The sequence below is a fragment of the Salminus brasiliensis genome, chromosome 18 (genome assembly GCF_030463535.1).
Source record: "Salminus brasiliensis chromosome 18, fSalBra1.hap2, whole genome shotgun sequence".
In the NCBI taxonomy this organism is placed as follows: Eukaryota; Metazoa; Chordata; class Actinopteri; order Characiformes; family Bryconidae; genus Salminus; species Salminus brasiliensis.
Genome location: NC_132895.1, coordinates 16,470,997 through 16,486,139, shown reverse-complemented (window position 1 = coordinate 16,486,139; position 15,143 = coordinate 16,470,997). Strand labels below are relative to the sequence as shown.

The 15,143-nt window shown below is 41.4% G+C and overlaps 2 protein-coding genes across 2 annotated transcripts; one reads left to right on the top strand and one right to left on the bottom strand.

The window, feature by feature from the left end:
- The first annotated feature begins 547 nt into the window (after positions 1–547).
- Positions 548–1,775, top strand: mrps12 (mitochondrial ribosomal protein S12). Its single transcript, XM_072662192.1, has 3 exons — positions 548–701; positions 892–950; positions 1,230–1,775. Exons 2-3 carry the CDS (start codon positions 902–904, stop codon positions 1,619–1,621), a joined length of 441 nt encoding a protein of 146 aa, XP_072518293.1. The 5' UTR covers positions 548–701; positions 892–901; the 3' UTR covers positions 1,622–1,775.
- Positions 1,776–5,321: 3,546 nt separating this feature from the next.
- Positions 5,322–14,943, bottom strand: nlrc3l1 (NLR family, CARD domain containing 3-like 1). Its single transcript, XM_072662154.1, has 6 exons — positions 14,231–14,943; positions 9,570–9,692; positions 9,319–9,411; positions 9,099–9,216; positions 8,638–8,878; positions 5,322–8,546 (listed from the first exon to the last, which is right to left on the bottom strand). Exons 1-6 carry the CDS (start codon positions 14,371–14,373, stop codon positions 6,949–6,951), a joined length of 2,316 nt encoding a protein of 771 aa, XP_072518255.1. The 5' UTR covers positions 14,374–14,943; the 3' UTR covers positions 5,322–6,948.
- Positions 14,944–15,143: the final 200 nt, after the last annotated feature.

Genomic DNA, 15,143 nt, shown 5'->3' with positions numbered 1-15,143 from the left:
TCCCTGCAGTCCAGGCCATTCAGCTAGTTAGCTAGTTATTAGCGCGGAGTGACCTTGTGGTTACTTTCAGTGGTTTAATATAAAATAAGAATCCCAGCTTATTTTGACGGGAGGAACAAAATGAACTGGGATTAATTATAGTTTTATTTGTGTGATGATTAAAATTTCACAAATTTAAATACAACTTTTAAAAAGATTATGTTTATATGTGTAAACTGATGCTTTACTAGGGAAAATATAATTGCAAAGTTTGGTTTTTACAAGAATTTGAACATTTTTAACTAACATTTTTTATTTAAATTCTTAGTAAAAATCGATCCTATAATAATAATTAAGTCGGAAATCAATCGCGATTGTTCCATTGTCAACGTTTGTAGTTTTAGTACTCTAAAATACAGCCTTTTCTTTTTAAATTATGATATCAATATATATTATATATTATATATTATTTTAGAAGCTTTTCCATCTTTACTGTAGTTGCTGTGCTGTAGGAGCTGGGAGCTGGTTCTGCAGTCAGTGGTTCTCCGCTTGGTGGCAGTATTGAGCTTTACTGGCGCGCCAACGTTTCTGACGGTATTTTCAAGATGGTAGCGCCCATGGCTAAAACATAAACGACGAGAGAGGTCAAAATTGATCTTGCAATCGCTTCTCCAGGATCGTTCAAAAATACGTTTAGGCAACTGACCGCGGTTAAGAAACAGGTAAAGCTCTCTCACTCTTTGCGGACAGTGTGAATAATGCTATCGTTGTCGTTGGCTAAGTAACTTAGCTAGCAGTTTGGCTAATACTGAGCAGCTCTGTGCCCACGCTGGCCTGCTGTCCCTCTTCTGTCACAGCACACTCATGAGGTTTAATGAATTTCATTTTATATGAATGTTGGTTTGTTTACAGTGTGTTTACCATGGCTTTCCTCGCGAACCTGAGGCCGATGCTGTCTTCAGTCTTGCACGGTGAGTCGATATGTCACATTACACGATACCGTTAACTGTAGCTGTAGCAGCCCTACTGACTACTGTATGCTGGCTTGTTGTTATACAGAGAAAAGACAGTCCGTGTTCACTTCTGCCTCGGTTTTCCACAACTTTCAGTTTGTTTTTCCATTTTCACTTTATGAATGTTATTTAAAAAAAAAGACTAATTGTCCATATGTCACAGGAACACCTTTACTTACTACTGATTTACTCAATACAAGATCTATATTTATGATCAATTGTTATTTCCCCTTTCAGCATCCCAATCTTCATTCCCCTGGTCTGGATCAGTCTTTGCAAGCTTCACCAGGACCATGGCTACACTTAATCAGATGCACCGCCGGGGCCAACTTCCCCCACCTCCCAAAAAGTTTGGCGCCACTTTCGGCAGGCCGCAGCTGAAGGCTGTCGTCCTGAAGACTATCATCAGGAAACCTAAAAAGCCTAACTCGGCCAACCGCAAATGTGCCCGGGTCCGCCTCTCCAATGGCAAGGAGGCAGTGGCGTTCATACCCGGGGAGGGACATAACCTTCAGGAGCACAATGTAGTGCTAGTGGAAGGAGGGAGGACACAGGACTTGCCTGGTGTCAAGCTAAAAGTAGTCAGAGGCAAATATGACTGTGCCCATGTAGTGAAGAGGAAGCAGTAAATTCTGTCATTAACGCCAACCATTTCTACATCCAAGAAGGTTTCCACCACCGCCTCTATAAATTGCTTTAAGTCTTTTGTTTATAATGTATGAATGCTCATCTGCTGTATCACAGTTGCACCTAAATAAATCTGCAGCGGCTGCTGGAAGACTGTATTAGTTCCCTAAAATCCTTAAAAGTGATGTTTTTTCCTACAATTAAAAATAAATAAATAAATAATAGAAATACTACAATCACTGATTTGACAGCATTGCAAGAGATGTGCGAGCATGAAAGAACCTTTTAAAGATTCCAAAGAAGCTTCCTTTACCAATTAAGCTTCACACACGTCTATTACAGAACCCTTTGTAGTACCTTTTTTAGTGAGTACACTGGCATCTTTCATGTGACCTCAATCAGAGGTGGGTAATGTGGTGATATTTTATTGTTATGATAAACAATACACTTTTCTGAGCATATTGTAAAAATCATTGCTTGGAACAGTGAGCAGCTGCACTTTATTGTTAGACAAGGACATTGAACTTATCATTATACTAACAGATTTTAAAAGCAGCTTTTAAAATATGGCACTGCCTGTGTGTTTTGTCTATGGTCTGTTGTTGAAATACATTTGGTTTGTTGGGGAATGTATCATGATGCAACATTTTTGACACATTTCCCACCATAACTCTTGATCAGAAACAACGGTCATTGTCAGTACAAGAAGAGCTTTCCAAACTGCAAGAATTTGGCTTTGTTGTAAAGCCTTCCTCAAAGCCTGCAATGTTATGTAACCTGGAGCTGGAATAAGCTACCTGGTAATAATGAGAGCCTTTACATGCACATCAATTAGGAGCAAAATGAAAGGAAGTTTTCTCTAAACCAGCTTAAATGAGCAGAAAATGCAATGATTGTTTTATGTCCCTTGTCGACTTTTACACAAAAGCATGCAGTTATTCCAGAGTTTGCTTCCAGAGGTAACATATATCGACAGGAGTATTGGGACACCTGCTCATTCCTTTGCTTATTCTGAAATCAAGGGTATTATAAAGAGTTTATCCTGCTTTTGTCAGAGTAACTGTCTAGGAAAGGCTATCTACTAGATTTTGGAGCATTGCTGTGAGGATTTGATAGCATGCAGCGACAAAGGCATTAGTGAGGTCAGCATATTGGATTGGACAACTCCACCTCAGCTCATCCCAAAATGGATTGGATGCAGCACCATAATTCCAGAGAACACAGTTCCACAGCTCCAGAGCTCAATGCACCTCTCTAGCTCACATCTGGCATTAGGCATGGTGCCAACAGGTATATGCTTATCTGCTCCAGAGAGCCCTTTTCTGTTCGCAGTGCTTCTCAGGGGACTAGACAAGCTGTGTAAAGCTGTGTGTGCATTTGCACATTTGTGTCAGCAATGGGTGCAACTTAAAGTAGCTGAATGCATTCAGCAATGTTTTCACAAACATTTGGATATATAGTGCATTAGAGGAAAATTCCATTGATTATTTTGAACATTTCTGCATAGCAGAAGTCAAAGATGTCTGATGCCTGTAAATGCAGAGAAGCGATGTGAGAAGAGAGCTCCATCTACCTACCCTGGAGGCACCCTCTCGGGGCCTCGGCTGCCGACGGCTAGCAGCATGACGGGGATTTGATCCTCTGATCATAGTGACAGCACCTGGACCACTTGCCCCCCCACCCCTTTTTTTCCTCTTTTGACTACAAACTGTATGCATGAATATATTAATCATTTCAACAATTTTCACAAAAAAGGTTTAAAAAGAATGACTACTTTCTAAAATATATACAAGTATGCACAAGTATGCATATACACAAGTAAAACAAGCAGATGTTTACTGTTTTGTTCTATTTGCTACCAAATAGAACATTATTTTGGCCTTAATCCAAGAAGAGTTGCCCAAAATGGTCAGACATTCCCCTTGATATCACTGAGTGGTTCCAAAATGAATGTATTTTTGAGACGTGATGAAAAAGCCCCTCTGTGTCTACTTTTAGCAGGTATTTTTGGTTGGAACATCAGGTCGTGTTGGAACCCACCCAGACTCTCCTGCGTTTCCAGTAAGATGGCACAAGCCTAGCAGTGAATATAATTAGTAACTAGGACGCGTTGCCTTAGCTTCTTACCTGGGCAATTCAACAGACACAAGCTAAAAAGAACAATCTGTACTTGGACATCCAGTGAATACACTCTGTAACCACCCACAGGCCTCACAGTCAGGCTTAGCTCCCAGCCTCTGCCTTTGAGATTAATTGAAGTAGCATTCCTGTGAAAAACAGCCCAGTCCAGGTAGTCTAGGAGTGGCAGCTGTGCAAACTATGCAGGCTTTCAGGAGCATCAAGTATTGCATAACTGGCTGCATAGATAGCAATGTGCACTTCATGAATTCCAAATAAATATTAAAACAACATTACTGGATTGATGACACCTTACTTTGTGGAAAATGAACAGTGCTTGGACCTTCATGGGTGTGGGTGTGGGATGTACACCCTCACGTGCTTGGGTGTACATCTCTAACATTGCAAATATTTGATTTGGGTTGGTTATGATAGTTATTCAGTCAAACATATTCAGTCAAATCTTTGCACCATACAAATCTTGTTTTTTGTTGTGTCAATCGATATTATCTTCATACATACATTCAATACACAATGTGTCTGGAGTAACTACAGTTGCAATCAAAATTATTCCCCCATCACAAATGAAATTTTCAGCTGCAATAAATCAATCAAACAAGAACAATTTAAACAGGTCAACACAACTTATATAATATAATATATACATCTCTACATTCAACACAAAATGCAACTTTTAATGACAGCTGCAGTCTCAGACTTATTTAACCCTTTTGTGTAGTACCTAGTTGAGCTCCCTTTGGCTGCAAATGTGATGCATAGCCAGACACCAGCTTCTGGCAGTATTCCTGATGGGCAACGGCCTCCAGTTCACTAACATGCTTGGGTTTGTGTGCTGCAACTGCCTTCCTCAAATCCCACCAAAGATGTTCTGTGGGGTTTTAGTCAGACAACCACTCAAGAACCTTTTAGGACATCTTCTGAAAACGAGTCTTTGAGGCATGCTTGGAATCATTGTCCTGTTGAAAGTCCAATAACGCCCAAGTTGCAGCTTCAGCCTCCTCACAGAAGATATGCTTTACAGAATTCATCTTGCCCTGCACACACTACAGATTTCCAGTGCCAGAGAAAGTAAAGCAGCCTCAAAGCATCACAAAGTCACTGCCATGCTTCACTGCAGGCAGGGTGCTCTATTCCGCCTTCGGCCTTTATTCTTACTTCCTCAGACATACTGCCAAATCATTGGCCAGGAACGTTTTAGTTCTGGTGTAAGTATCAGTATGTAATTTTTGTTTTTACATGTTAATATAGCTTGAGATTTATTTGGCCAAATGTCAGTTTCATCCCTTACTATAAAAATAATAAGGTTAAAACATCATTATCAACTTGTGTTAGTATGTGTGTATATTTGTATTGGAAAAGGAAAGAGTGGGATTCTAATGCTGATACATTTATTTCTTTTAATGTTATACAAGCAGCAAAATGAATAAAATTGCACAGTAATTGCACAGGCTAGTGTCCCCTAAACATTCAACATTCCGTTTGAATATCAGTTCAGCCAACAAATGAAAGTGGGCACAGTTCAAATGTTTTGTTAAATAAAAGAAAAACAGGAAAAAGGGAACATATGAAGAAAATGTTTTATTTTCTTGAAAGCATGCGGCATCTTAAGCATGCTCTACTTTTAACAGACTGTGCGGAGTGTTCTTATACAGAATAGCAGCATACATTGCCAGTGCATCCATCTAAGCAATTCACACTACAGACAAATAATTCCCTGTTACCAGGACTAAGTAGTCAAAAAACACACATGAATATTCCCACTGTACTTTCAAAACTAAAGGTGCTTCCAACGGCTATTTGAGTGACACCATGAGAAGAACCACTTCCAGTTCCATCACGAAACATGTTTGTCATAGAGATGTAAATAACCTTTACAAGCTCTAAAGTACCTTCACTTGATGTAAAGATTCATCACACTCACACATCTCTATTACAAACATGGTTCTTCATGGAACCAAAAGTGGTTCATCTATGGCATCCCTCAAAGAACTATCTGAAGCACCTTTTTTCCCCATTTTTAAGGGTGTAGTGGAACTTCCCTGTAAATCAAGTAGGAATAGAAGCAGCACTCTAAAAACGTGAGCCATAAATCTGTACTGTCTTAACTGCAATATAGTTATCCTTGTGTAGCTTGAGTAGAAACGAGCTGGATTTTATTGATCACTAACAGAAGTCCAAATCACTGGCTAGATACTGTTGGAGTTGCTTATTTCTAATCTGTTTAAAAAGGAGTGAGCAACAGAGCGCAAGTAATGGGATTAAAAGGGGTAACAGATTTTTGGAAATGTAGACATACATTTAAAATCACATTAAATAAAATAGTATTATTTAGACATACTCAGAAACGTTTACATTTTACAATGTTTTCAAATACCAGGCAACAGGGTCCTTCGTCATGTTATTATTCCACATGCCAGCCAATCAAGTGTTGGAATTCTCTTTTCCATGCATTTTCAGATGCATACAACACTTTGCGCCAGTAAGAATAAATATGTTAATAGGTACCTACAGATCAGATATTGGCTGATATATTCTGATATCTTCTATTTTTCATTTACATATATTTGCCAAACAGAGACATTTATAAAATGTAGATATTTGGACTAAATTGACCTGGATTTACAGAGAAATGTAACATTTACTTCTGTAGGGTTACAAATACAGCAAAATGAATATAATGCAAACGTCGTAGCTTTGTATCCCAGTATACCTAAACATTCTGCTTTTTTTTTTTTTTTTTACGTGTCATCAAAAATATTATGCCAAATCTAAGGATCAGTCCAATAGCAAGAATTCGTTTTTTGCATTATCTAACGATTCCAACTTAAGAGTTCAGAATAGAACAAAGGCAAAATAGAACTGTAAAATGTTATTTTTGTAAGATGAAAACTCAAAACCATGAGAACATTTGCAAACACTGTAAAGGCCAATCTCACATTAAAATTGTTCTGGAGTAAAATTCCACATACTGCTCACAGCAACTGGTCAGAAACACTGCCCAATCTAATTTCCCACACTATCCTTACATCACCAGACAGAGATTCATAAATAAAACTAGCAAAAGATGATAAGACTACCTAAAGATCTTCAGGCACTAAACAGAATTGAACAATGGATGCAACCCAACTGGACAAGGCTGCACAGAGTATTGTCAAACAGCGGTATCCCTTTTCCAATCTACAGAACAAGTTCATTGGCTTTGAGGCCAAGGGAAAAGTTCATCTAAGCATCGCTCAAAGTTTTCAGTCTTGGCCTTGTCAAGATGGTGATTTTCCTTGAGCTTCTTTTTAATGTAACGTGACGTCTCTTCTCTGACTTGCAGGCTAGGACCAGTGCTGGAAAGAAAGCTCCTAAGCAAATCCTGGTTGGCCTCTACTGACATGCCCAGGAGAAAACGCAGGAAGATGTCGTAGTTGGCATTTTTGCTGTGCAGTGCTTTCTCTATAGCACTTTTATACAGCTCTGCCAGAGCGGGCTCTTTTGCACTTGAGAACATTTTGAACTTGTGGCTGTCAAGAACATTCTTCCCATGGTTCTTGAAAGAAAGGAAAACATAGAGAGCGGCGATGTATTCCTGCATAGTTGGATGAACAAAGCAGTCCACTTTCTCCTGATACATCACAAACTTCTCTCTGTAGAACTGTGTGCAGAGGCCTGAAATAACCACAACGTCTTGGGGGCACAGACCACTATCTTTCCAGTGATCTTTCTCGATCCTAAACACGTTTTTCTCCAGCAATTGGAAGGCCATCCTCCCAAGCTTCATGAGAAACTCTTGATCAGTAAGAACGGACTCTTCTTTAGGACTGTTTTTGATTTTCTGGCCACGCATGCCAATGTGCACCAGGAGCAGGTTCGTGTAGAAGTGTGTAATTGCCTTGGGAAGCTCTGTCCCTGCCGGCAAGTTTTGGAGTTCTCGCTCAAGCACATTGTGCACCACCCAGCAAAACAGTGGCATGTGGCACATGTAGTAGAGCGTCTTGCAGGACTTGATATGAGCAATCACTCTCTCTGCAAGCTCTTTCTTTGGGATTACCTTCATAAAATAGGCTTCCCTTTGTTTATCTGTAAACCCACGAACCTCATGTAGCTGGTGGATGCTTTCTGCAGGGATCAGGTTGATGGCCACTGGTCGAGTGGTGACCCATACGTAAGCAGAGTACAACAGGTTTCCCCTGATCAGGTTGGTAATTAAAATTCTTAGTGTTGTTGGCATGTTCAGATCACACCAGTATGCAGTTCTGCAAAAGTCGATTGGAACAATGCAGTCATCCAGGCCATCACAGATGAACATCACACGGCAGTCGTCAAAGTCAAGGGTATCTACCGCCTTCATTTCTGGATAGAGCCTGCAGATTAAATCCATGAAGCCTATTGTGTCATCCGCCATTTGGTTCAATTCTTTGAACGGCAGAGGGATTAGAAAGAACACATCTTGGTGGGCTCTGCCCTTTACCCAGTCTAAGATAAACTTCTGAACTATGGAGGATTTGCCAATCCCTGGACTACCTTTAGTTATCAGTGTCCTCATGTGCCTTGATTTCACAATCTCAGGGTCAAATATGTCCTTGCAAGTAACCACCTCTTTCTGGCCACGGCCACATTCTTGTAGCTCCTCTATCTGCCTATACTCATGCTCGCTGTTTATTGCTGCATTTCCACCATCTGTAATGTAGAGGTCTGTGTATACGGAGTCAAATAAGCTCTGCTGTCCTTGCTGGGCCAGGCTTTCATGAATGTTCTCGTACTTCCTTTTCAGAGTCACTTTCAATTCATAACGGACTTCATCTGCATTAAAGAAAGATAAGTAAAGTTAGGCACACATTTTCATATTTTCCTAGGAAAACATGAACAGAGGAGGGTATTATTAGATACCTACTTCTTTTACACAGCCCTTCCAGGTACTCAGCCACCTTTTTTAGGTTAATTTCTCTCAGAACCAGCAATGTGATCTTCAGGGATACTTCTATGTCACAGATCTCCAGCATTTTATCTACCACATCAACAATATCCAAGTCATCCAGTGGATCTCGAAAACACTCTGGGTAGCGCTCCCATAACATTCGTTTGAAGTGCTTTAACTCTTCTGCAGTGAGTTTCTGAAGGCTGCTCTGGAGGACCTGAGATTGAATAACAGTTCATTTAGTTGGCAAGACACTGATCCGCTCCTTGGGTCAGTCCCTAAACAGTCCTAACATCAAACCACTGTTTGATGCATTTCATCTGCAGAATTACATTTTTTTTAAATTCTTAAGAACCTGTTTATCTGGATACAGGACAACAGATCTGTCAGGAAAGTAGTGGGTAACATTAAAAAAGCCATGCAGAAATGTTTCTTACCTTGAATGCGAACTCAATAGTAAGTGCAGGGTGCCGCTTCTCATTTGGATCTTTTACTAACTCTGGTTTCATAGAAGGAGCAGGAGGACTCGACTGGCTGCAGGATTTTTTCCGTGTCCTATGTTTTAAAAGGTTTAATCAGATATTAGACACTTTATAATTAGGGAGAGATCAAACTGTAATAAATGGCAGACCCACAAATCCTGACACCAGCACTTACCTTCGTTCAACCTTTCCTTCACCTTCCAAACCCTCATCACTGCAAAAAGAGCAGCTGCTTGATGCTGAAGAGTTCGGTCTCTCCAGTTGGACCCTGTAGTAACAAAGAAAGTTTCTTTTTTTGTTTTTTTTTTTTAACGACTAAAAGACCTTGAAGGCATTTGATAATTATGAACAGACACTGTCTAATGCACTTGTGTTAGTAACAGTCAGTGTTTCTAAACTAGCTACAACACTGGGAAAATTACTCACTTAGTGGCAACACCGGGTAGAGGGTCTTCATCAGCTTCTGTTTCTGACATTTGAAAGGACCAGTCATCGCTGTGCATTGACACATAACTGGGGGCAGGTGATGCAGCCCTCTCTACATCATATCTGAGAAACATTCATCCAAAAGAAGAGAACATAATTCAGACATGGGCCCAAAGTCTAACACTTTAATAAAGTGCCTATAAAAAGTATGTACCCCACCTTTTATTTCTTTTATAAATGTAATCTTGATCAATATAATTTGGATTTCCTGACAAGAAAAAAAAACACCAAAAAAACACGAAAACAACAGATTTTTACAAAATAATGTCAATTAAAAAAAAAAAAAAAAAAAAAAAAAAAAAAAATATATATATATATATATATATATATATATATATGTAAAATAAGCGATTGACCTGATAAAGTGACTGGCCTAATTCAGCAGAGGTAAAGGCAATTGGTGCTAGTAGTCTCACAATTAGTTAAATGAAGATCACCTGAGTGCTGTGAATGCATTGCAAGTGATAAGAGTACAAAGACACCTGTCTGGAAGGTACAGCCACTGGATAATCCATATTCCTGGTTACAAATAAACTATGAAGACAAAAGAACAATCCACACAACTCAGAGAAAAGCTTACTGAAGACTAACAGTCAGAGGATAGATACAAACAAAAATTCCAAGTCACTGAATTTGCCAAATATATCGTCCAGTCTGATGTCCAAAATGCTCCAATAATCAGACCTTAGAACCTTTTTTCAGTTGACCTTGGAGTCTCTCACATGCTTTTGAGTGAACTGTAGTGGAGATTTAATTCTCTTTGCTGCTCTCTCAAAAAGCTTTGGCTGGTGAAGGACCCAGTCAACAGTCAAGAGTCTCCCCCACTAGTCCCACTCTGACTTGCTCTAAGCAGATTTATATGCGCCATATTGCTTCCATTTCTGAATGATGGATTTAACTGAACTTTAGGATATGTTCCTTGACTTGTTTTTTTTTTTGGTATCTATATTAAAACTATATGAGACACATTCACTGGGTGATCTCCATTTCACTAAAAGTCCTAGCACCAATTGCCTGGACCGCTGTTAAATTAGGTCATATAAGTCACTTTATAGGGGTGAATATTTATACTTATTTTACATGATATATGTCTTTATTTAATCAACATTACTTTAGAGAATCAATTTTCTCTTTGCCATAAATTAATTTGAAATGATACTGACCATAATCCCCATTTATAAGGCATTAAGAAGGGGCAAAACATCCAAAGATTAAAAGCACTCAACATGTCAGTCTTAAGGCGATTAAACCTACACTTTAAGCTGTTAAAACAAGTTAGAGGAGACTTGCTGTCTCAACATCCCTGCAATGACAACAATCCACTTTCAGCAAACCCAAGCTGCCTAACTTGCCAGGCAGTTGATGTGTTCATGAATGTGTTTGAGCAAAGTTGTAGGTATGTGTTTCCCAGCTCCTGCTGTTTTACTGTACACATATAGAAAATGTATAATAAAAAAAAAGTGAACTTTTTTCACTGTAGTTCTACGTGTATAGCAATGTTTTGTTACTTTACTACATTACTCAAATTAGTATTAGTTATTAATTGTAACCTATAATAAATATAGGGGCAGTGGCGGCTCAGCAGTTAGAGCGCCGGGATATCGATAACATTTACATTTACATTTACGGCATTTAGCAGACGCTCTTATCCAGAGCGACTTACAAAGTGCTTTGCTATTTACCCAAGAAAACCTCAGCTAGTTAGAATAGACTAATACAAAAGATACCTCCAAGCTTAGACATTACTAAACACAATACAATAAGGCAACCATAGAACTATTCGTCCAAGTACTCTCTGAAGAGGTGGGTCTTCAGTCTGCGTTTGAAGACAGCGAGCGACTCGGCCGTTCGGACATCCAGGGGCAGCTCGTTCCACCACTTTGGTGCCAGGACAGAAAAAAGCCTGGACGCTTGTCTTCCGCGGATTTTGAGGGATGGTGGGTCGAGCCGAGCCGTACTTGAAGCTCGAAGGGCTCTTGGTGCGGATCGGCTTTTGACCATTGCCATCAGATACGGAGGGGCTGGTCCGTTCTTGGCTTTGTAGGCCAGCGTCAGGGTTTTAAATCTGATGCGGGCAGCTACAGGAAGCCAGTGGAGAGAACGCAGCAGTGGAGTGACATGGCTGAATTTAGGGACATTGAAGACGACCCGTGCCGCTGCATTCTGGATGAGTTGCAGGGGCCTGATGGTGCGCAGAGGGAGACCAGCCAGAAGAGAGTTGCAGTAGTCAAGTCTGGAAGTGACGAGAGACTGAACAAGCACCTGGGTGGCCTCTCTAGAGAGGAAGGGTCGAATTCTCCGGATGTTGTACAGAAGAAATCTGCAGGACCGAGTTACGTTTGCAACATGACTTGAGAACGATAACTGATCATCCATCACTACACCAAGGCTTCGGGCTTCAGTAGAGGGAGTGACCAGTGAGTTCTCGAAGGTGATGGCAAGATCGTTTCTTGGTCCAGCAGTTCCCGGGATGTACAGCAACTCCGTCTTGCTGGGGTTGAGTTTGAGGTGGTGAGCCGCCATCCAAGACGAGACGTCGGCGAGGCATGCTGAGATACGGGTGGAGACCTGTGTGTCAGACGGTGGGAAAGAGAGCATGAGTTGAGTGTCGTCGGCGTAGCAGTGGTAAGAGAATCCATGGGAGGAGATCACTTTACCAAGAGAGTGGGTGTATAGTGAGAAAAGAAGAGGACCAAGAACTGAGCCTTGTGGAACGCCAGTGGAGAGACTACAAGGAGCGGACGTGTCGCCCTGCCACGTTACCTGGTATGAGCGTCCCTGCAGGTATGATGCGAACCATTGCCATGCAGAGCCGGTAATTCCAAGACCGGCAAGGATAGACAGGAGGATCTTGTGGTCCACTGTGTCAAAAGCTGCGGAGAGGTCAAGAAGGATCAGAACCGAGGACAGTCTGGCAGCTTTAGCTGCATGGAGCTTCTCTGTAACTGCAATGAGAGCAGTTTCAGTAGAGTGTGCAGCTTTGAAGCCAGACTGGTGGGGGTCCTGAAGATTGTTCAGAGTGAGAAAGAGAGACAGTTGGTTGTAGACGGAACGTTCGAGAATCTTTGAGAGGAAAGAGAGAAGAGAGATAGGTCTGTAGTTGCCGATGTCCAAGCTGTCTAGAGTTGGTTTCTTTAGGATGGGCACGACTCTGGCAGACTTGAAGGCCGATGGTACCTGACCTGATGACAAAGAGCTGTTTATGATAGAGGAGATGAAGGGGAGGAGGTTTGGAGCGATTGTTTGGAACAGAGGGGATGGAATAGGGTCTAGTGGACAGGTGGTAGGATTATTGGAGGTGAGAAGATGTAGGAGGTCATCTGTGGAAAGAGGAGAGAAGCAAGTCAGAGAAGAGGGAGGAGGAGGGCAGTGTCTAGAGAGGGGGGTAGAGGCAGGGGGGAAGGATCGGCGGATCTTGTCAACCTTTTCTTCAAAGAAGGAGACAAAATCATCTGCAGACAGGGTAGTGGGAGGTGGGGGAGTAGGAGGGTTGAGGAGAGAGGAGAAGATGGTGAATAGTTTGCGTGGGTCAGATGCAGAGGATTCCAATTTCCCCCTGTAGTAAGATGCTTTGGCGGCAGCAACGATAACAGGGTTGTGGGTTCGATTTCCGGGCTTGGCAAGCTGCCACTGTTGGGCCCTTGAGCAAGGCCCTTTACCCTCTCTGCTCCCCGGGCGCTGGAGTTGGCTGCCCACCGTTTTGGGTGTGTGTGTGTGTGTATGTACTCACTGTCCCTAGCTCACTAGTGTGTGTGTGAGTGTGTGTTCACTACCACAGATGGGTTAAATGCGGAGGACCCATTTCGCTGTACAGTGCACACTGTACAATGACAAAAACGTGCACCTTTACCTTTAATCAGGGATACACCGCTATGAAAATTTTTGGGCCAACACTTAAATTCAATGTCATGTACAGATCTGCTGACATTAACAGTACATACACCTTTATAAACGTTAGAAACTGGGGTCAGACTCATCTGGATTAGCATTATGAGAATGTAGATGGTTAGAACTGCAACAAAATGAAGTATGAATGTAATAAATACAAGATATTTTATTATTTTAGTACCTGAGCATGCTGCTCTTTCAGAGTACAATACGTACATCTGCAAACATTAGTTTGGTCAAATCTAAACCTGTCTGACACCATTTTTAGAGCAGTTGTCTCCCTGTATTGATATGATTATGTTGCTGTGCATCTCTGAAAGTACTCAAATTTCCAATTTCAAATTAATCATGATTTCCTATTATAGGTCCTTCATGTGCTGAACCAGGTCTCCTGAACAAGAAAACACAGACAGACCCAGGACTAAACACTGGGATATGTGTTTTAATTCAGTTTGGTGATTTCTCCCCTGAATCACACCTACTAGACCTGCAAATCTGGATCCTGGAAGAATCTCAAATGTGTTTACAGCAGTGAAATTCCCAAGCTGTGCTGGACCTGAACTAAAGAACCACAGTGCGCTTTTTACCAGCAGGTGTCATGTTTGCACAGCCAGCAAACCCAGCTCCAGTCATGTACTGGGGTGCTGGTTATTGCCTGCTGCAGAAAACCATGACTTCACCCACATGACTTGGGGGTAAATGTAGCTAGCTACCTTTCTGCCACTGGTTCCCAGTGTCTGAGGTCGAGTGACAGTCGTCTCTCTGGAATAACGTCCTCCCCGTCCCCCTCCTCGCTGCCGAACGCGGAAGCACCTTGACCAAACGGCAGACTGTTGTCCGATCCTGCGTACTCCATCTCGGTATATTAGCCTTCCTTTAGACTCTGCACTGTCTTAAATGAGTGCTTTTGTGTACCAGAAACAGCCAAAAGCCCATAAAGTGTCACTTAAACCAAAGTCCTGGAGATCGATAGCGCTGTCACTTCCGTTTTTACGAACGCCATGAACGTTCAAACGCACGCAGTGTATGATCAGATTTAGCACAATTCAGACCTAAAGCAGGATTCTGTGGTGTTATTTTGGTTTTAGCAGGACAGATAGCTATTTCAGACACGTTTACTCCTCCATCGCGTACACTTTCTTCTCCCAGTCGGTGGCTAAAGTGCTAGTTGTCAAAACTTACAGGTAGCTAGTGCTAGCTCCTCAAGTCCAATAACTTTGCCCTGTCTTGAAATTTCTCTCCAAAACAAGTCGCGACCCTACATATCCGCTGATGCTCCAGAAAAAAAGCTCACCTAGTGTTTACTTTAGCTTTAAATAAGCCATTAGATCTCAGCCTATCTGAGCGAGACGCAGTTTTTCGCAGGATCATAATAAACAAAATCAACACATCGGCTGGACCTAAATGATCTGCAGCCTAGGCCTCAAACTTTACTTTCGCTTCTGTGCGAAGGGCATTTCCTGTCTCTCTTAAAGAGACCTCGGATAATAATATAATTCTTTAACACATCAGCAGCAGCAGCAGTGTCCTGCTTGCAAAAATATCATTAAAAAAATTCAAATAAACAACTAAACGAGTAAGAAGAGATAAGATAGGATAAGATAAGATAATCAATTATTAGTCCAA

Bases quoted from the DNA above. Each gene is read 5' to 3' on its own strand.
- mrps12 (XM_072662192.1), top strand. From the start codon at position 902: ATGGCTTTCCTCGCGAACCTGAGGCCGATGCTGTCTTCAGTCTTGCAC. The intron at 951-1,229 runs GTGAGTCGATAT...TTCCCCTTTCAG, and splicing joins GCTGTCTTCAGTCTTGCACG to CATCCCAATCTTCATTCCCC.
- nlrc3l1 (XM_072662154.1), bottom strand. From the start codon at position 14,373: ATGGAGTACGCAGGATCGGACAACAGTCTGCCGTTTGGTCAAGGTGCT. The intron at 9,412-9,569 runs GTGAGTAATTTT...TTGTTACTACAG, and splicing joins CTACCCGGTGTTGCCACTAA to GGTCCAACTGGAGAGACCGA. The intron at 8,879-9,098 runs GTAAGAAACATT...ATTCAATCTCAG, and splicing joins CTATTGAGTTCGCATTCAAG to GTCCTCCAGAGCAGCCTTCA.